The sequence below is a fragment of the Mandrillus leucophaeus genome, unplaced genomic scaffold (assembly GCF_000951045.1).
Source record: "Mandrillus leucophaeus isolate KB7577 unplaced genomic scaffold, Mleu.le_1.0 Scaffold302, whole genome shotgun sequence".
Classification (NCBI taxonomy): Eukaryota; Metazoa; Chordata; class Mammalia; order Primates; family Cercopithecidae; genus Mandrillus; species Mandrillus leucophaeus.
In genome coordinates this window covers 1461614-1484008 of record NW_012103166.1, presented here as the reverse complement: position 1 = coordinate 1484008, position 22395 = coordinate 1461614, and the positions used below count along the sequence as shown (strand labels likewise).

At 39.3% G+C, this 22395-nt stretch overlaps 1 protein-coding gene across 1 annotated transcript in view; it reads right to left on the bottom strand.

Annotated features, from left to right (window-relative positions):
• The window catches only part of IGSF11 (immunoglobulin superfamily, member 11), a 206091-nt gene that overhangs the window by 163284 nt on the left and 20412 nt on the right, over window positions 1–22395 (bottom strand). Inside the window, exon 2 of the mRNA XM_011987198.1 lies at window positions 12096–12157. Within this exon, the coding sequence (XP_011842588.1) occupies window positions 12096–12144 (49 nt within the window). The 5' untranslated portion in view covers window positions 12145–12157. The remainder of the gene's footprint in view (window positions 1–12095; window positions 12158–22395) is intronic.

Below are 22395 nucleotides of genomic sequence, written 5' to 3'. Positions count from 1 at the left end.
ACTTAATGAAACTGACATGCAAAAATCCATACAGAAGATCAATGGAACAAAAAGTTGGTTCTTCAAAAAATAAATATGATTGATAGACTGCTAGCTAGATTAACAAACAAAAAAAGAGAAGATCCAAATAAACACAATCAGAAACGGCAAAGACAGTATTACAACTGATCCCACAGAAATACAAAAGATTCTCAGAGACTCCTATGCACAACCCTATGCACACAAATTAGAAAATTTAGAGGAAATGGATAAATTCCTGGAAGCACATAAACTCCTAAGATTGAATCAGAAGAGACTGAAACCGTGAATAGAGCAATAACAACTTCTAAAATTGCATCAATAATAAGGAACCTACCAACCATAAAAAGCCCTAGACCAGATGCATTCTACTGACATACAAAGAATAACTGATACTAATTCTGCTGAAACTATTCAAAAAAAATCGAGGAGAAGGAGCTCCTCCCTGACTAATTCTATGAAGGCAGCATCAGCTTGATAGAAAAATCTGGCAGAGACACAATGAAAAGAGAAAACTTCATATCAATATCCCTCATTAACACAGATGCAAAAATCCTCAGCAAAATGTTAGCACATCAAGTATTTCACCTTCAGTCATTAGCACTGTACTTTTTTGGACACTTCCCAGGGATTACACTGCATCAGCTCCATGTCAGTGGAATGAGCTCTGACTCAAACACCCTACCATGGAGAACTCCCTGAAGAAGCTGCTGGCCATTTACACGTGTGGGCTTCGGAGACCCTTAAACCAGACTGTCAAACTTACTCTGGTTGAAAACACTTCTTAGGAAAAATTTATGTCAGTAAATGCCCGTACCCAACCACATTTTAGGATGACAAATCCTTAGTAACCACCAGGCATCTTCAATATCAATACTGAAAGCAAAGTATTGTCCTCCACATTAATTTGGGGCTCAGCAGCAGTTTACTTCCCTCTACCTTCCAGATAGTTCACTAGATATTTTCACAAAGCTTTGACAGTCAAAAAGCCTAGGTTCCTTTTCTGTCAGGGGTCTGACATCATCAGAGGTAAAGACAGGTCCCTAATGCCAGCAAACCACTTGCCTTTGAGCTTTCTCAGTGTAGGGACTATGGTTTATTCAACTCTCTGATTCTCGTACCCAACTCATACTGTGTGGCACAAATAGTAGGCCCAAAAGAAGGCTTAACCTGAATTGAATATATGAATAATTTATCATGAGAAATAGAATATCCAAGAGTATTTATACATCTCAGCTAATCAACATGAGCACTTCTAAGGGAGAAATCCAATTAAGATCAGAAGATAGCCTAGATTCAATCAGAAAATAGGATCTTAACAGATTATAAGAGACATTTTCGTAAAGGTGCAGTATCTTGGTAAATTACCTCATGAGGTATAACATGTAGCAGGAATATACTGGCCGAACTAATGATATTAATAGTTATAGTTGATAAAAATTTTAATATGTGAAGGAGTGGAAATATAGCTTCTCCATTTTTTCAAGTCCCCACACAAAATGGAAAGAAGAACTACATAGCGAAGTAAAAAAAAAAAAAACAACCAAAAAATGAGTAATATTTATTTACTAATTGAACAACAAGGTACTCCTATAAACCACAACATACAAATGGGTAGTGGTGAACCACTGACAGCCAGAAAATCTGTATGGTATTAGCATTTGTTTGGTAGGAAAGATGAAGAAGCAATTAGGCACCTTCTGACAGATGTAACAACAGAATCCTTTTATCAGTTCATGTCTTCCAGGACGGAGATGCTGAAAAAGAACTAGGAGTGCTAGAGAAGGGTGGAACAAAGAGAGAATCTGCTGTGAGTGCAATCAAAATTGAACAGAATAGGAAAAGAGGAACGAGAATATCCACACCAAAGTAGAGTAGGTGAACAAAGCCAGAAAATCCCAGGGAGCAACTCTATTTTTTTTTTTTTTTTTTTTTAGATGGAGTTTCACTCTTGTTGCCCAGGCTGGAGTACAATGGCGCAGTCTCGGTTCACTGCAACCTCCACCTCCCAGGTTCAAGCAATTCTCCTGCCTCAGCCTGCCAAGTAGCTGGGATTACAGGCTCCTGCCACCACACCCAGCTAATTTTTGTATTTTTAGTAGAGATGGAGTTTCACCATGTTGGCCAGGCTGGTCTCAAACACCTGACCTCAGATGATCCGGCTGCCTCGGCCTCCCAAAGTGCTGGGATTACAGGCGTGAGCCACCGAGCCTGGACAAGTCTCTATATTTTTAACATCAGATAAAGGAAGGAGTTCTGTAATATTATGAAAAAGTTTCCTAAAACCCACCCTATTCCAAAAGTTCAGGAAAACTAATTTCACATTGAAAAATGAGCTAAAGAAAAGTATCAAAGTAAAAACTCAAACAAAATTGGTATTTGAAAAATGACAATAAGAAGCTGAATCTGATACATACACACTTTGGATGGTTCATGCTCATATCTGAGAACGTATAGTCTTTGTTAATACCCTCTCCTTCACACTAATAACTATGGACTATAAAAAATCTGGCACAAAGAGAATATACACAGTATTTCCAAGAACTGAACAATGAACCAAGTAGACATACAAGGGTCAGAAATAACAAGAGAGCTAAAATATTCACATGGTGGCCTTGCCTGACTCTGTTATCTGACATGGTAGGGGTAACCCTATTGTCAGCCTAAAAATCCACATTCATTCTTCAAGTCTCAGCTGAAATATCAGTTTACTTTCCCAAGGTAGAGTACAGTCAGGGATTGTGAAGGGTCTAGGATTCTACCCTACTTACAAGCTAACAAATTAACCTATTACTGTTCATGGATCTTGGCAGAAGACATGAGATTCCTAGATAGGGACAAAGGATTTCATTACTTATAGCAAAAGTAGTAGCCAAAGCTTCATGTTCATGCCAGTTCCTCGCATCCTCCAAGTCTCACAGAAAAAAACAACATTGAGTTAGGGACCGTGGCCTACACATGCAGTAGGTTGCCTTACAGGAGAGAAACACTAAAGTTGGAGATTCAGCACTTTTACAGTAAGCAAGCCTATTCTTTGGGGGAAGAAATTACCTTAACCCTCAAGGTTGCATGCTGTAAACCCAACGCTGCGAATGGCTTAGGTAGAGATAAATCAGAAGCTTTCATTCTTGGTATACCCAGAAGGAGTATACAGGGATACTCAGGGCCCATGGAAGGTTGTGTCTTATAAACTTCTTTATTTTTTACTTATCTTATATCGTGTTCTAACTATCCACTTGCATGTCTTTCAAGTATACTTAGAACTCCTTAAGGATGAAAACTGTTTTATTTATTTATTTATATTTAACTCCAGCAACTACCTAACACAGTGTTTAGTACTTAGTAGAAACTCTACGAAAACAATGAATGTATTGAATAAACTCTATCATGGTTACGGTGACTTGGCTTTCAAGCACTCTTCTTGATGGGAGAGTACCTACTGGTGGGAATACTCACCCTCAAGGCTTTATTAACTGGTCTACCCCTTATGGCCCAGGCTTTTGGACATACACGTGGAAGTGGGAAACATGGCTCTGACTTCAAGTAGAATATATATATACACACACACACACACACACACATATACACACACGTATATAACTACATATATATACATGCACACACATATATACATATATACATGTGTATATATACACACATATCCAGCCATATACCATATATATGGCTGTAAATTCTTAAAATGAAATGTAAGCTATATTAATACAGTCCAGAAATACCAAGGAATCTTCAAATGGAGAAAAGCAACTGAACTACACTACTTCATCCTGTCTGAGACTCTTTCAACTCCTTTGAATCTTCTTGCAGATTACTAATGCCCTCATCATATGTGCCTCTGCGTTATGAACTTCTGCTATTTTGTGCTGCCACCTTTATTATTCTTCCACATTTCTCTTCTACTTTTAAGATTTATTACACTGGATCCACCTAGATAATCAAGGATAATCTCCTATTTTAAAGTCAGATGGTTAGTGAACTTAATTTCATCTACAACCTTAATTTCCTTTTGCCATGTAACAGGACATTTACAAGCTCCAGGACCAGAATGCAGACATCTCTGGGAGCCCCTATTTTGTCCACCATAATACCGTTCTCAAAAAAAGGAAATCGCTGTCAGAAGTTGGGAAATATTAGGGAGGAATGCATCATCTCCACTACTTCGGCTGTTTCCTTCCCTGGAGGAGCTCGGTAACTATAATTACGGCATCTCTGCTCACAGGAGACGAAGTGGTTTATCTTATTGGTAAATTGGGCATGCTTGGCTCAGAACCTCCCATTTTCCCTCTGGGGAGCAAACTGCCTATGGAGAGCACACACGTCACCACTCCTCCAGGGAATCTACCCCAGCAAGCACAGGTCGGGGGTGAGGCTCACCCCACACCTAGCCTTCCTGGGGTGGAGAGGTAGAGAGCGCCTGCTAACTTGGGGACTTGATATCATTTGGCTAACAAATCCTCCAGTTTGGCCTCTATCAGAGTGTGATATTTTGACCCCATCACCCAACTCTTTTGTTTTATTCCTCAAACTGTTCAATAATCCAGGTGGAAAAGGAGAGTACCTTTATTGAGACTCCATTACAAACCTCAAGAGAAAGCACTTACTTCATATGATGCTGTTTATTTTTCCAAGAAGTCTCATTTCTCCATATGTGATTGGTTTTTTTGAGGAAAGGTCTTGCTCTGCCACCTAGGCTGGAGTGCAGTGGTGCAAACACAGCTTACTGCAGACTCAATCTCCCAGGTTCAAGCAATCCTCCCACCTCAGCCTCCCGAGCAGCTAGGACCACAGACACGTGCCACCACATTCACCTAATTTTTTTTTTTTTTTTCCCAGAGAGACAGGGTCTCACCATGTTGCTCAGGCTGGCCTCCAAGTCCTGGGCTCAGGCAATCCTCACACCTCAACCTCCCAAAGTGCCGGAATTAAAGATGTGAGCCACCACACCCAGTCAATTTGGTTTTCTTTTGGAGAACAAAACTTATGTGGGAAACAGTACAGTACAGTGATGAAGTATGCAGGTGTATTAAAACCACCTTAGTTCAAATGCTGACTCCATCATTTATATGTCGTATGATGTGTGGCAGATTACTTAACCTTTTCTGTGCCTCTGTTTCCTACCTATAAAATGGGAATACTAATTCTTACTTCTTAGAATGTGAATAGTAAGTGATATAGTGGAAGCAAAACACTTAGAACAGTGCCTAACATATTACAAGCATTCAACACATGCTATGTATTACTATGTCTTATAACATATTTGCATACTCCATTGTATTTAGTATAGAAACACTAAAACAATTTTTTTTTTCATGAAACAGTGTTCTCTGAAGCAGGGACTATGTCTTATTCAGTTTTGTACCCTCAAGAACAGCACAGTGCCTAGCACAATAGAGATTAACACGTGTTTGCTGCATGAATAAATGAAATAAGAAATGAAGACAAAAACTAAGTTAAGAAAATTGTTCTGCCATATAGCACAATTTGCTTTACTAAACTTAAAAGCCTTTACTAGGGATTAGTTTCCACTTGGCCAGAAAGTCAATAAAACATGTTTTTTAAATTAATGGAAAAGGCATTTTGTGCAATTTAGCATTGGAAACTGTATATCAAAAGTAATCCCCAAGCATTTTTAGCTATTGCCTGATTCAATTATGAATCTTTGCTGCCCTCTAGTGGGAGAAAATGTAAAGCACACAAAGGTGATGTCCTCAATTGGCTGGCATATATTTTTTAAAAATCAAAACAACTTTTCTACTCTATCTTATATGTTTTCCAAAAAAAAGTTTCAAAACTTGCATTACTATCTCAGGGAACAAATTCTTTGCATTCATAATCTAGTCCCTTTGGGAAATCAGTCATATTAAGTATAATGTTTCACTTTTTAAAATATGCCCCAATTGTAACAAATTGCAAAATAAATAGGATATGAAAATTGGGGGAAAAAGGGTCACAGGTTCAGAATGCCATTTAGAAGTATAACACATTTCAACGGTACTTTTGTTCCACTATTACTTAAATGTTTGTGGATAATCCCTCTGGTGTCTAACCTCAGATTTTACCTCAGATTTTAATCCAATTTCAGATTAACCTCAGATTTTAATCCAATTTCAGATTAACCTCAGATTTTAATCCAATTTCAGATTGCTGAAGTTCTGCAGAGGAGTCACAAAGAGTTCTCAATTCAATCCAGAAAATGTTCTGAGCACTGAGAATGTGCAAAAACTGGGAAAGGGAAGGTTAGTGTAGTATACCAAAACGAAAAATACGTTATCTCTTCATGAAGGAAGGTACGTGGACACAATACCACTAAGTAGAATGGAAAGCAAACTGTGAGAACATAATTCCATCGGTGGTACAAATTCAGAGACATGGGAGTACAGGGCAAGAAAGTTTGCTCTAGAAATGCTTCCCAAAGTAGATGGCAGATGAATGAGCTCTTTAAGGATACTTAAATCATCAACAAAAAAATAAAAGAAAAGTTACTTCACATAGATGGAAAAAGGTAAACTACTGCACATTAGTAGAAAAGCACAGCTTGAATTTCGGAAAAGATGACGAGTCAGGTATGGCTGCAGTGGCAAGTGTATTCAGAAATCAAATCAGAAACAAGGGCTATTTAGAAATCATGGAGGGCCTTGAATGCCATCAAGAAATCTGGACTTTGATCTATCTGCTTTGAAAAGTTATTGAACATTTTACAAGAGGTCACAGTAAAATCCACGGTTTTAGAAAGAAACATTTTGCTGTGTATTAGTCCCTTCTTATCCACCAGCGATACATTCCAAGACCGGCAGTAGATGCCTGAAACTCTGGGTAGTATTGAACCCAATGTACACTGTATTTTCTCAATCTGATAACTGAGACAACTACTAAGAAACTAATGGGCAGGCAGAGTGTACAGTGAGGATACGCTGGACAAAGGAATGATTCACATTCCGGGTAAGACAGAGCGGGATGACATGAAATTTCATTCTGCTACTCAGAGCTTCATGCAACTTAAAATATAAATTGTTTATTTCTGGAATTTTCCATTTGATATTTTTGGACTGCAATTGTGGGTAACTGAAACTTCAGAAAGCAAAAGTATGGATAAGGAAAAACTACTGTAGTTTCAAAGACAAACTGAAAAAGAGAAAGCCTAAAATCAAGACCAGTTTGAAGGCCACTGGTATCATCCAGAGATGAAAATGTAAACCACAGCTGTAATAATGGTGATAGAGAAAAAGACACGGATATAAGATGTTTCAGAAAAAGAACCAAAGTCACTCAACAGTGGGTTGATGTGGAGTGTTGGATAAGAGAAGATCCTTAGAATAAGAGAATGAAGAAGTCTCGGAGGCTTTGAGTCTAGGCAGCTAGAGAGATTTTGAAGCCAGTGTGGCAGAGATCACAGAGATGATGACAATTTGTCATTAATTCCCATATGTTGCCTACTTGTCACATGTGGTTAAAGGACAAAATTGTTCTAGTATTCACTGTTTAGAAATGCTTTAGTTTATTATTTAAATAAGAGGTAGGGAGATCAAAAATATGTAACTTCATACTCCAACTTATTTAAATTTATAAGAAAAATCCAAAAGTCACATAATGCCTCTGTGTCTTAGGCTTTTCATTGGTAAAATAAAAGGGCTGGACCATGAGGCATTTCTAAGGTTCATTTTAGATCTAAAGTTTATGAGGTTGGGTCTTGTGATTAGTTAAGGATAAGTGCTATAAGTTACATCCAGGGGGCATCTGACAACCAGGTAGTCTAGAGTTTATGAAAGATACGGAAACTGTTGACAAATATGTAAAATCAAAAGTCATTGAATGGGATGAGATAACAGAATTCTATAGAGGGAGATGAGGAATGAATCCTGAGGACAGATCCATGGGGAATGAATAGAGTCCATCTTGTGGAATGCCACCTCCATCTATCTATCCAGTTATCCAAACTAGAAGAAACATAGATGTTGTCTTTGACTCCTTTCTCTTCCTCACTGCTCATCATTCTAACACCAAATCTGACTGATAATACTTCCAATCCATGCCACTGCCATTTGTCTAACACGGGCTATCATCATTTCTAACACAAATGATTTAAAGAGCCTCTTTTTACAAATTTACTTTTAAAACTAAAAAAAGTTATTTTTAACAATAAAGCAGGCCGGGCACAGTGGCTCAGACCTGTAATCCCAGCACTTTGGGAGGTCAAGGCGGGCAGATCACCTGAGGTCAGGAGTTCAAGACTAGCCTGACCAACATGGAGAAACCCTGTCTCTACTAAAAATACAAAATTAGCGAAGACTGGTGGCACATGCCTGTAGTCCCAGCTACTAAGGAGGCTGAGGCAGGAGAATCACTTGAACCTGGGAGGCAGAGGTTGCAGTGAGCCGAGATCACACCACTGCACTCCAGCCTGGGCAACAGGAGCAAAACTCCATCTCAAAAAAAAAAAAAAAGAAAAAGTAAAGCGTATACACACATGGCACAAAAATTGTTAAATTACCAAAAGGTATACAATAAAATGTATCCCTCCCTCCCCTGAGCATTACTGAATGGATATACCATCATTTATTTCACTGGTTCCAATTAATGGGCATTTCCCTGATTCACAGTCCTTGGCTTCTACAAATGATGTTGCCATAAACATTTTTTCATATACCTTATTTCTCACATTTGCACATATATCTGTGGGCTAACTCTAAGTGTATAACATATTTAATTATCTATTTTATTGGATGGGATCTATTGACTCCACAGTATCAACAATGATTAAATAAATTAGTCTATTTCCATTTCATTTTCACTTTCTTCTTACTCCAGTACCTAACGTTAGTGAATTATAAGATTTGCCTTAGTACTTGTCTTTAAAGTTTTAAATATATTTACTTTCAATTACTTCATCTATATTTTAAATAATTTTAGCTTCTAATTATAAAACGTGCTTACACTACCTCCTACTTTTTCTTCCCCTTTCCATCTTTTGTTTGTTCTATTATTTCCACTTTCCAGAGTTTATAAAACAGAGTCCTTTCTAACTGTAACCTCCATGTTTATTTTCACCTTAATTTCACATTTAATCATACCGGTACATCACTGCCACTCTTTTTGCCATAATTTCTTCATTTATCTGTGGTTGTTGAGGTTTTCCATCTGCTATAAAAATTCATGGAATTATATTCTCTGGGTTTTTGCATATTCAAAGATGTCTGCTATCTTTTCACTAAAAAGATAACTCATCTGGAAACGCATTTCTGGAGTCCACACTTTCTCTCCTTAAGGAATTTTAAGCATTATTCCATTGTTTCCTAGCATTGATTACTGCTGTGGAGAAGTCTGAGCCAGTCTGAATTACTTTCTTACATGAAATTAGGCTGTTTTGCCTAGTTGCATAAAAGAGTCTTAATCTTTGAGAAACAGTAATTTTGTTTGAACATAACATAAATGTTAACAATTCCATGTCAAGTTTTCCTGGGCTACAGAATACCATTTCCATACATATATCCAAGACATTTTTTGTTTCTAGAAAATATTTTTTAATTATATATCTAAACATTGCATCTAGTCCTTTGAATCGTTATATATTGGACCTCTTTATCTTTCCTATCAATTATTTTTGTCCTTAATACTTCTAAATATTTTGTGGATTCTGCTTCATTTCTCTTGCTTTTCTTCATTCCATCTTCTGCGTCTCCAAAGTGTTTTAAGTTATGTCTAGTTTTCTTCGGGCTTCTTCCAATAAGACCTTTATTTCTAAAATAGTTTTTTAATTCTCCATTTCTTCCCTGAGCTCATTTGTCAAGTCCCTCTGTGGTCTTAGTACGTCTTCTGTGAGCCCTCGGAGTTCTTTGTTCTGAGTCCATATTTACAGAAGGAGTGCGTAATTAATGTTTGTTGTTTTGTTTTATATTTTAATTTATACTTGGCCATTTTATTTTTTTGTTTTGTTTTTTGTGTTTTTTTTTTTTTTTTTTTTTGAGACGGAGTCTCTCTCTGTCGCCCAGGCTGGAGTGCAGTGACGCAATCTCAGCTCACTGCAAGCTCTGCCTCCCGGGTTCACGCCATTCTCCTGCCTCAGCCTCCTGAGTAGCTAGGTCTACAGGTGCCCGCCACCATGCCCGGCTAATTTTTTGTATTTTTAGTAGAGATGGGTTTTCACTGTGTTATCCAGGATGGTCTCGATCTCCTGATCTTGTGATCTGCCCACCTTGGCCTCCCAAAGCACTGGGATTACAGGCGTGAGCCACCACGCCTGGCCCAAAATTTTTATGTGATCTATGACAACTTTTATTCTGATGAGAGTTTTTCTTTCTCTGCTTGTTTTGGTGTCTACCGTTCCTTTCCTTCTTTTTTTTTTTTAAATACTTATATAAATCCTGTGTTAATTCCTCTTCGATTACTACTCAAGTTTGAATGTGATGAGTTTTTCTTATGATCACTATTGGCAGGAGGTTTATAAGAGGAAGGAGCTAAGACCCTCCTTTGTGCTAAGCCAAAAATTTCTGGATTGGCAGAAATTCTTCCCAGTTGACAGTGATGTTTCTTATGACACAAGGTTATGCATAAAAGTTTCTTTTTTCTTTTTACTTCTCCAAAGTCATCAAAGATCAGTTGCCATAGGGTCGTACCCAATGCAGAGTCTCTTTCCTCCACCCTGTACTGCTAATAAAATAAAATGTAAAACTCAGATATGGCCTATTAGTGTGATTTTTCCCTCATTCCTACCAATCCTGCTTCTTACTAGTATTGACTTGAGTGGGTTAGGGAGGCTTCCACTACCATCTTCCCATAATTCCACATAAAATTGTTGGGTATTTCCCCAGTTTTGCTTGAGATATACAGATGCAAGCAGCACCTAACTGTTCTTGGTAATGCCCCTTCATATATTGTGGCTAAGGTTTATAGGTTTCATCTAGTTTTTTTAAAAAGATGAAGTTTACATTTCTGTTTTTTGTTCTTCTTACCTTGGGTTGATTTCTGAGAGAATAGGAGGACAGTACCGTCTTTACTTAGCCATTTTTTAAATAGAAATTTCTCTAATAAGGTCATCTTAGTCGCCCAATTTCCAATCTCTTCCTCAATCCATTTTTCCCAATTATAACTAGCATGATCTAAATTGCAAGTCCAATTGTGTCAATACCCTGCAAGAAACCATTTGATGACTCTGCATATTCTTGGAATAAAAGCTAAACATCTCTATATGTCCCCTGTCTACCTCTCCTGCCTCATCTATTATTGCCCAGTCCCTTCACACGCAATATTACAGCATATTGAATTTCTTTTCGTTATTCAAACTCCCCGTAATCTGTTCTGCCTCCAAGCATGTAATATGCTCTTCTCTTTGCCTGGAATATGCTTCTCCTGACACTGATCACTCCCATTCACTTCTTAAATCTTAATAACCCCTCAGCTCTCAGCATAGTAATAATGAGCTTCCATTTTTTATTATTTACAAAAGCACTGTGCTAAGCAATTTCTATGTATTAACTCATTTATTTTCACAGCTAGCCAATGAGGTAAGTGCTATTATTGCCCCTATTTTAAATACAAGAAAACTGAACCTTTGAAAGATTATGAAACTTGTATAAGGAAACAGGACTAGTAAATGTTGTAGCTGCAACTGAACTCCAGTACTCCAAAGGCCTTATAACAACAAACTGACTATACATTTTACTATATTTACGTCACTTCTCCTTACCCTTCAGCTTTGGGTTATGTGCTTCTTCTACAGGCACCAATAGCTGTTTATACTTTTCCCATCAAAGCTCTTAACACAGTGTGTTATAATTGCATTGCTTATTTTCTTATCAGAGTCACCCTCCAGCATATGGATTCTCAAGGTTAAGAATTCTGTCTTATTTCCTATTGAATCCACAGTGCCTGACACATAGCAAGGGCTCAATAAATGTTTTTTGAAAGAAAAAATGATTTTTCTCAGGATTTAGAAATGGAAGTTTTTTTAGTAGTAGGAGAATGTAAATAGAGGTCAGTGTCACAAAAAGCCTTTCACTCAGCCAAGCCATAAGAGATAATAACTACTAATAGTAATAAAACTTTTCCAATGTCAAGTCACTCACTAGTTCTAGAAAAGCAGTTCCACCAGAGCAAAAGTTTCACCACAGACATTGATTCTTCTTGCCTGAGGAAGGTGAGAACAGGGGAAGAGAGACTTTATGTTATGAAAACATTATATGAATTTCATTTTTTAAAAATTTTTAGTTTCTTTTAGGAAAACCTTCTTGGGTACAGGATTTGGAGCCATAATAAAATATTAGGATGGAAACCATTTCCTCAGACCAATTAATCACACGGAAACTTTAATAGGAGAATGGATTAACTAAAGCTACCCCAAACTAGATCTGTATGGGGTTACCCACAGTTGTATCAAGATGGATCAGGGTAATAGAATGGATACTACTTTTCCATCATGGCTGCCACCATCCAGAGACCTTGACCTTTTTTATCTCCTATATTACTCCTTGTAGTAGGTCACCTGCATCAATTACAACAAGTTATCAGAACAGTAACACACTTATCCAATTTTCTTTAGTAATTTAAAAAGCTCCTCTGACATAAATAGTGAGGACTTTAAAAAGTTACAAGCTCTTTCAGATTAGGAAACCACACATACCATACATGAAGTCCTTCAGCTTGCAAGATGGCATTTACTGGTTTCTTTCCTCAGTCTGGATGAGCACTCCCAATGCCCATATCCAGGTCTTTCTCAGCCTAGATTCCTTTGGCCTACCACCACAAAATAGGTCTAAATTATCTCTCACTTTAGTTGAGGTCCCTTTTTGCCCTTTCCTACTCCAAAAATTAAATTATACTTCTTTTCTTGTTTATACTTCCCTTGAACCCCAACCAACAAGCTTTCTGGATCTCTTTCTACAAGGAGGCAAAAAGTTGGCTCATATTTATTTGTCGTATTACAAACATATTGAATGCAAAACATATATAGAGCAAAGGGATCATACATCGAAGGATCCATGTTAAGAGGTATGTCTGCCATAATTCCCTGTATCCTCTTGATTTATTTACAGGATATATGAGATGTTTTGATACAGGCATACAATGTACAATAATCACATCATGGTAGATGGGATATCCATCACCTCAAGCATTTATCCTTTGTGTTTCAAACAATCCATTTTTACCATTTTAGTTCTTTTTGAGGATAGAATTAAATTATTATTGACTATGGTCACCCAGTTATGCTATCAAATAGTAGGTCTTATTCTTTCTAACTATTTTTTGTACCCATTAACCATCCTCATTTCTCCCGAAACTTCCCACTACCCTTCCCAGTCTCTGGTAACCATTTTTCTACCCTCTATCTCCATGAGTTCAATTGTTTTCATTTCTAGCTCTCACAGATAAGTTAGAAATTTGCTTTTCTGTGCCTGGTTTACTTCACCTGACATAATGACCTACAGTTCCATCCATGTTGTCAAAAATAACAGGATCTCATTCTTTTTTATGGCTGAACAGTACTCCATTGTATATACGTCCCACATTTTCTTTATCCATTCATCTGTTCATGAACACTCAGTGTATTAGTCCATTCTCACATTGCTATAAAGAACTACCTGAGTCTGGGTAATTTATGAAGAAAAGAAGTTCATTTGGCTCATCGTTCTGCAGGATGTACAGAAAGCATGACTGAGGAGACCTCAGGAAACTTACAATCATGACAGAAAGCAAAGAGGAAGCAGACATGTCCTACATGGCTAGAGAAGGAGGAAGAGAGCAAATGGGGAGGTGCTACACACATTTAAACAACCATATCTCATGAGAGCTCTCAGATCTCACTACTGAGAACAACAAGAGGGAAGTCTGCCTCCATTATCCAATTATATCCCACCAGGCACCTCCTCCAACACTGGGAATTACAATTTGACATGAGGTTTGGGTGGGGACAGAAATACAAACCATATCATTCTACCCTTGGCCCCTCCCAAATCTCATTTTTTCCCCCATTTCAAAATATAATTATGCCTTCACAACAGTCCCCCAAAATCTTAACTCATTCCTGCATTAACTCAGAAGCCCACACTCCAAAGTCTCATCTGAGACAAAGCAAGTCCCTAACTCAAAACCAGTTAGTTATTTACAAGATACAATGAGGATATAGGCATTGGAAAAATACTCCTGTTCCAAAAGGAAGCGATTGGCCAAAGAAAGGCGTACAGACCCCATGCAAGTCCAAAACCCAGGATGACAGTCATTAAATCTTAAAGCTTCAAGGCTTCAGAATAACCTCTTTTGACTCCATGTCTCACATCCAGGCCACATTGATGCAAAAGGTGGGCTCCTAAGGCCTCAGGCAGCTCCGCCCCTGTGGTTCTGCAAGGTACAGCCCCCATGGCTGCTTTCAGAGGCTGGGGTTGAGTGCCTGTGGCTTTTCCAGGCACATGGTGCAAGCTGTCAATGGATCTACCATTCTGGGGTGTGGAGGATGGTGACCCTCTTCTCACAGCTCCACTGGCAGTGCCCCAGTGGGGACTCTGTGTGGGGTCTCGAACCCCACATTTCCCCTCTGCACTGCCCTAGTAGAGGTTCTCCATGAGGGCTCTGCCCCTGCAGCAGACTTCTGCCTGGATATACAGGCATTTCCATACATCCTCTGAAGTCTAAGCAGAGGTTCCCAAGCCTCAATTCCTACCTTCTGCACACCTACAGGCTTAATACCATGTGGAAGCCACCAAGGTTTACAGCTTGCATCCTTTGAAGCAGTGACCTGAGACATATCTGGGGCCCTTTTAGCTACAGCTGGAGCTGGAGCAGTGACCTGAGACATATCTGGGGCCCTTTTAGCTACAGCTGGAGCTGGAGCAGCTAGGATGTAAGGAGCAGTGTCCCAGTGTTGTGCAGGGCAGCAGGGTCCTGGGCCCAGCCCATGGCCCATGAAACCTATGCCTGCAGGCCTGTGATGGGAGGGGCTGCTGCAAAGGTATCTGAAATGCCTTCAAGGCATTTTCCCCATTGTCTTGGCTACTGACATTTGGCTCCTCCTTACTTATGCAAATTTCTGCAGCCAGCTTGAATTCCTCCCCAGAAAATGGGTTTTTCCTTTTTGCCACATGACCAAGCTGCAAATTTTCCAAACTTTTATACTCTGCTTCCCTTTTAAATACAAGTTCCAATTCCACATCATTTCTTTGCTCACAAATATAAGCATAGGCTGCTAGAAGTAGTCAGGTTACTCTTGAACATTTTGTCACTTAGAAATTTCTTCTGTCAGATGCCCTAAATCATCACTCTCAAGTTCAAAATTCCGCAGATCTCTAGAGCAAGGGCACAATGCCTCCAACCTGTTTGATGACACATAACAAAAGTGATCTTTGCTACAGTTCCCAATAAGTTCCTCATTTCCTTCTGAGACCACCTCAGCCTGGACTTCCTTGTCCTTATCACTATCAGCATTTTGGTTACAATAGTTTACCAACTCTCTAGGAAGTTCCAAACTTTCCCTATTCTTCCCATCTTTTTCTGAGCCCTCCCAAATGTTCTAACTTTTGCCTGTTACCCAGTTTCAAAGTTGCTTCCACATTTTCAGATATCTTTATAGCAATGCCCCACTCTTAGGTACCAATTTTCTGTATTAGTTCATTCTCGCATTGCTATCAAGAACTACCTAACACTGGGTAATTTATAAAGAGGTTTAATTGTCTCACATTTCCATAGGCTGTACAGGAAATATGGTTGGGGAGGCCTCAGGAAACTTACAATCATGACGGAAGGCAAAGGGGGAAGTAGACATATCCTACATGGCTGGAAGAGGAGGAAGAGCGTAAAGGGGGAGATGCTACACACTTTAAAACAACCAGATCTCCCTCACTGTCACAAGAACAGTAAGGGAGAAGCCTATCCCCATGATTCAATCATCTCCACCAGGCCCTTCCTTGAACACTGGGGATTACAGTTGGATATGAGATTTGGGTGAGAACACAAATCCAAACCATATCACTCAGGTTGCTTCCAAATATTGGCTACTGTAAATAGTGCTGCAATAAACTTGAAAGTGCCACTATCTCTTTGATACACTGGATTTCCTTGCTTTGGGGTATATACCTAGCAGTGTGATTACTGGATCATAAGGTAGGTCTATTTTTAGTTTTTTGAAGAACCTCCAAACCTTTCTCCATAGTGGTTGTACTAATTTACAGTCCCACCAACAATGTACAAGGGTTCCCTTTCCTTCAAATCCTTGGCAGCATTTGTTAATTGCCTGTCTTTTGGATAAAAGCCATTTTAACTTTTATCCATTTAACCTCACCAATGAGGTGAGATGATATCTCATTGTAGTTTTGATTTGCATTTATCTGCTGCTTAATTATGTTGAGCACCTTTTCATATACCTGTTTGCCATTTGTATGTCTTCTTTTGAGAAATGTCTATTCAGATCTTTTGCCCATTTTTAACTGCATTATCAGATTTTTTCCTATAGAGTTGTTTGGGTCCCTTATATAATCTGGTTACTAATCTCTTGCTAGGTGAATAGTTGCAAATATTTTCTCTCATTCTGTGGGTTGTCTCTTCACTTTGTTGATTGTTTCCTTTTCTGTGAAGCTTTTTAATTTGATATAATCCCATATGTCCAAAAGTAGAGAAATCTTAACTAATAAATGTACAATCTATATAACCTTCTAAAATGAGGTGATAAAAAAATCAGTGGTTTGCCATTTGGTGTCTGCTGATTCCCTCGAAAATTTATAAAAGTGGTGCAAAACTTTATTTGCTATCACAAAAGCCTTCAGAAAACATTTTAAGTCTTAAGATTATATAATTAAGGTCCTACTTCTGAAATGGCAAAATGAGGAGCTTGGTGAATTTACTCTACCTCTAAACAAAAATATAAGCCAAACAACTGTAATGGTAAATTTTGTGTGTCAACTTAATTGCACAACAGACTGCTTAGATAAAACATTATTTCTGGGTGTGTCTGGAAGGGTGTTTCTAAATGAGATTAGCATTTGAATTGGTGGACTCAGTAATGTAAATTATCCTTCCCAATACAGGTGGGCATCATGCAATACACTGAGGTCCTGAACAGAACAAAAAAGCAGAAGATGAAGGAATTTGCCCTTTTTTTTCCCGCCTGCCTGCTTGAGATGAAATATTGGTCTTTTGCTCTTGGACTGGGATTTATACCACTGGCTCCCCTGGTTCTCAAGCCTTTGAACTCAGACTAGAATTATACCACTGGATGTCCTGGGTGTCCAACTTGCAAACAGCAGATCATGATATTACTCAACCTTCATAATCACATGAGCCAATTCCTCACTACATGTAAAATCACCTTTGCAGGAGTTATATCAGTGAAAAAATTATTACAGTAAACAAAGCTAAGCTAACCCCCATCTTGCCTTTCCTTAATTATTCCTGGGATATTGGGCCATGCTAACTTTGGAAGACACTTAGGCTATAGTTTCAATGATAATAGACATTGCCCAAAACTCAACTGCTTTTGTAAAGCTAATAGGAGGCCATCAGGCTGAAGGGAGGAGAGGAGCCTGAGTCCTGATAAGGTGCAGACATTATTCCAGAGGTTATAAGATATGCAAATTCATCAATTACTCCTGCAAATAACACCACTATGGTAGATTGACCTTTTGAGATATCTTTCCAGAATTTTTTGCATATCTGACATCCATGTCTCCACCTGGACCTGATGGCTCTACCTGGACCAACAACCCCACTCCTGTAGCCCCACCCAGAAGTTATTTGGCCTGCAGGAGGAAAGCTTCAACCCCAATGATTTCATCTCTGCCCCAGCTAATCAGTGGCAAGCACCTGGTACTTGGCCACCCCAACCCCTTTTCCCAAATTGCCCTTGAAAAACCCCTAACATATGGGCTTTGAATGAGATGATTTGAGTACAAACTTCATCTCCCACATAACATGTCCAGCCTCATGTCTATTAAACTCTCTGCTACAATTTCATGGTCTCTCTTTATGCAATGGGCAGGAAGAATCCCTCAGGTGATTACACATGGAGGTCAAAAAATAAACTGGAAGTTATCTATCAAAAAAAAAAAACAACTACTGAATCTTGGTAAGATGGGGCAGGGGGTTGTATTAGCCTGTTTTCATCATGCTGATAAAGACATACTCCGAAACTAGGTAATTTATACAGGAAAAGGGGTTTAATGGACTTACAGTTCTACATGGCTGGGGATGCCTCACAATAATGAACGAAGGCAAGGAAGAGCAACTCACGTCTTACATGGATGGCAGCAGGCAAAGACAGCGTGTGCAGGGAAACACCTCTTTTTAAAATCGTCAGATCTCCTGAGACTTATTCCCTATCACAAGAACAGCACAGGAAAGATCTGCCCCCATGATTCAATTATCTCCTACCAGGTCCCTCCCACAACATGTATATAATTCTGCCCCTGGCACCTCCAAAATCACATGTCCAGACATCTCAAAACCAATCATGCCTTCCCAACAGTCCCCCAAAGTCTTAACTCATTTCAGCATTAACCCAAAGTCCACAGTCCAAAGTTTCATCTGAGACAAGGTAAGTCCCTTCCACCTATGAGCTTGCAAAAAGGTAAGTTAGTTACTTCCTAGATACAATGAGGGTACAGGAATTGGTTAAACATTGCCATCCCAAATGGGAGAAATTGGCTAAAACAAAGGGGCTATAGACCCTATGCGAGTCCAAAATCCAGCAGGGCAGTCAAACCTTAAAGCTCCAAAATGATCTCCTATGACTCCATGTCTCACATCCGGGTCACGTTGATGCAAGAGGGGGGTTCCCGTGGTCTTGGACAGCTCTGCCCTTGTGGCTTTCCAGGGTATAACCTCCTTCCCGGTTGCTTTCACAGGCTGGCATTGAATGTCTGCAGCTTTTCCAGGTGCACAGTGCAAACTGTTGGTGGATCTACCATTCTGGGGTCTGGAGGACGGTGGCCTTCTTCTCACAGCTCCACTAGGCAGTGCCATAGTAGGGACTCTGTATGGAGGTCTGATCCCACATTTCCCTTCTGCATTGCCCTAGCAGAGGTTCTCCATGAGGGCCCCATCCCTGCAGCAAACTGCTTCCTGGACTTCCAGGCATTTCCATACATCCTCTGAAATCTAGGTGGAGATTCCCAAACCCTAATTCTTGACTTCTGCACACTCACAGGCTCAACACCACAAGGAAGTTGCCAAGGCTTGGGGCTTGCACCCTCTGAAGCCACGGCCTGAGCTCTACTTTGGTCCCTTTCAGCAACAGCTGGAGTGGCTGGGATGCAAGGCACCAAGTCCCTAGGCTGCACACAGCACAGGAACCTTGGGCTCAGCCCACAAAACCATTTTTTCCTCCTAGGCCTCTGCGCCTGTGATGGGAGTGACTGCCACAAAGGTCTCTGACATGCCCTGAAGACACTTCTCCCATTGTCTTAATGATTAACATTCAGCTCCTCATTACTTATGCAAATTTCTGCTGCCAGTTTGAATTTCTGCTCAGAAAATGGGATTTTCTTTTCTATCACATTGTCAGGCTGCAAATTTTCCAAACTTTTATGCCCTGTTTCTCTTTTAAAACTGAATGACTTTGACAGCACCCAAGTCATCTCTTGACTGCTTTGCTGCTTAGAAACTTCTTCTGCCAGATACTCCTAAATCATCTCTCCCAAGTTTAAAGTTCCAAAAATCTCTAGGAGAGGGGCAAAATGCCACCAGTCTCTGCTAAAACATAGCAAGAATCACCTTTGCTCCAGTTCCCAACAAGTTCCTCATCTCCAGCTGACACCACCTCAGCCTGGATTTCATTGTCCATATCATTATCAGCATTTTGGTCAAAGCCATTCAACAAGTCTGTGAAAGATTCCAAACTTTATCACATTTTCCTGTCTTCTTCTGAGCCCTCTAAACTCTTCCAACCTCTGCCTGTTACCCAGTTCCAAAATTGCTTTCACATTTTTGGGTATCTTTTCAGCAGTACCTCATTCCTGGTACCAATTTACTCTATTAGTCCATTTTCATGCTGCTGATAAACACATACCTGAGACTGGGTAATTTACACAGGAAAAAGAGTTTAATGGACTTAAACTTCCACATGGCCAGGGAAGCTTCACAATCATGGAGGAACAGAAGGAGTAGCAAGTCATGTCTTACATGGATGGCAGCAGTTAAAGAGAACTTGTGCAGGAAAACACCTCTTTTTAAAATCATCAAATCTCCTGAGACTTATTCACTATCACAAAAACAGCACAGGAAAGACCTGCCCCCATGATTCAATTACCTCCTACCAGGTCCCTCCCACAACGCATGGGAATTCAAGATGAGATTTGGGTGGGGACACAACCAAAAATATCAGGGTTGTCTGTGATATTTTAAACTTGGGTCTATTCCCATGACTCCTCCCTCTCCAGTTTACTGGCAGAGGCCAAAAGCCAGCATCTCTGACTGCTTTTGGAATCCATTAAAAGAGCCATCCCCAGAACATAGTCAATGTTTTGTCTGAACATGCATCTCCCAGAAAAATCTCAATTCTCAGACTATGGTGACTACCTCACTCTGGTTCTCCTCAGAACTCAGCTCAGCAGGTAGGGGAGGGGGGTTATCCTCAGGCAATTATCAAAACAATAGCAAACTGCTGGCAACATTACAACTGCCTAAGGCTATCATGTTAGTTGGGGCAAAGAGGAGCCTGGCTTAGAATTTAAAAGAAAATTCTTGAGAACTAGATTACCATAGGGAATTTTAAAAAGTTCCAACATATTCATAAAATCTAAAAGATTGTGCACATGCCAAGGAAAGACCTGGCAAAGATGGCAACAGTCATTCATCTCTAACTGACCTGAGGTCCTGTCCAAGCAGGGAATAAAGCAGTCTTAAAGTGTCTGAAGGCTAGTGGCATGATATCTCACACAGAACCCTTTGGCAACACATGAAAGACTACTGTCAAAACATTTAAGAAAATCTAACCAACTATCAGTTAGCCACTAAATTATACTAATCCAAGAGTGATCCCTAGAAAGCCAGGGCTTAAAAACAAAAGCACTAACTTAAAAAAATAAAAGCAGCAAAGAATTGTGACTATACACTACAACACAGCAAAGAATCAGTAAAATGGCTTCTTTGTCTGGGGTATATACCCTGGTTCTTTGTCTTGGCTGAGAAAGAATTCATAACACAGACAAACATAAGGAGTGGGTTTAGGAGTGGAAGGTTTAATAGACAAAAAAGAAGACAGAGAAAAAAGGTTTCCTCATGCTGAGAAAGCAAGTGTCCCAAGAAAAGGTCTCTGGTTTGCAGTGGAATGCAATCAATTTTGTGCAGAGGCTTAAGGAGGTGGTAATAGATTTACATAGGGATCAGGGGATCAGTTTGACCAGATGTGCCATTTACATAGCCTGTGAAAAGACTGGCCTCCCACCCTAACCTTTTATTATGAAAATGTGGCTTCTACCTGGTGAGTCGCCATGATATCTGTACCTGTGGTTTTACCTGGAGGTTGCCAAGACACCAGCACAAATGGTGACAAGGAAAAGAGGGCAGGAGACGCCATGTTGAATGTACCTGGCTTCCAGGTACAGCTGACAGAATTTACATATAAAAGCTCCCAATTTACATATCTATGACTTACTCTTCAGGCTGATTTCTGTTAGAGAAGAAATGGTTTGGGGCTGCTTTTTATTAAATGAAAATTCTACTGAGAACTCTTTTACCCTTTCTAATTGCCTAAAACTAATATCTTAATAACTCCTGTATTATCATGACCTATAGAATTAATACAGAAAAATCAAACAGAAACAAATAAGCAACAACAAGAAAAACCACAGCCAAAATGACAATAATGACAAAAAAACAGGAAACTACTACCACATGTACATTGAAAAAAGCAACTAATAGAAAACATCCATGAGGGGACCATTTTGGATTTAGTAGAAAAAGACGTTAAATTAGCTACTATTAATGTGTCCAAAGAGGTAAAGGAACCATGAGTAAAGAGCTAAAGGAAGCCAGGAGAGTGTTTCAACAAATAAAGGATAGGAATAATGAGATAAAAATTACTAACAGGAGCCAAATGAAAATTCTGCAGCTGAGAAGTACAATAACTAAAATGAAAAATTTATTATAGTGTTTTAATAGCTGATTTGAGCAGGCAGAAGAATTATCAAATTTAAAGATAGGTCAACTGAAATCATTCAGTCTGAGGAGAAGAAAGAAAAGAGAATGAAAAGAAGGGGAGTAGAGCCTCAGCGATATACAAGAAACCACCAAGTAAACCGCATATGCATAATAAAGATCCAAGAAAAAGAGGAAAAAGAGAATGGAACTGAAAGAAAATTTGTGACTAAAACCACTGAATTGATAAAGATAAATGAGTCTATAAATCCAAAAAGCTCAATGAACTCCAAGTAGAATAAACTCAGA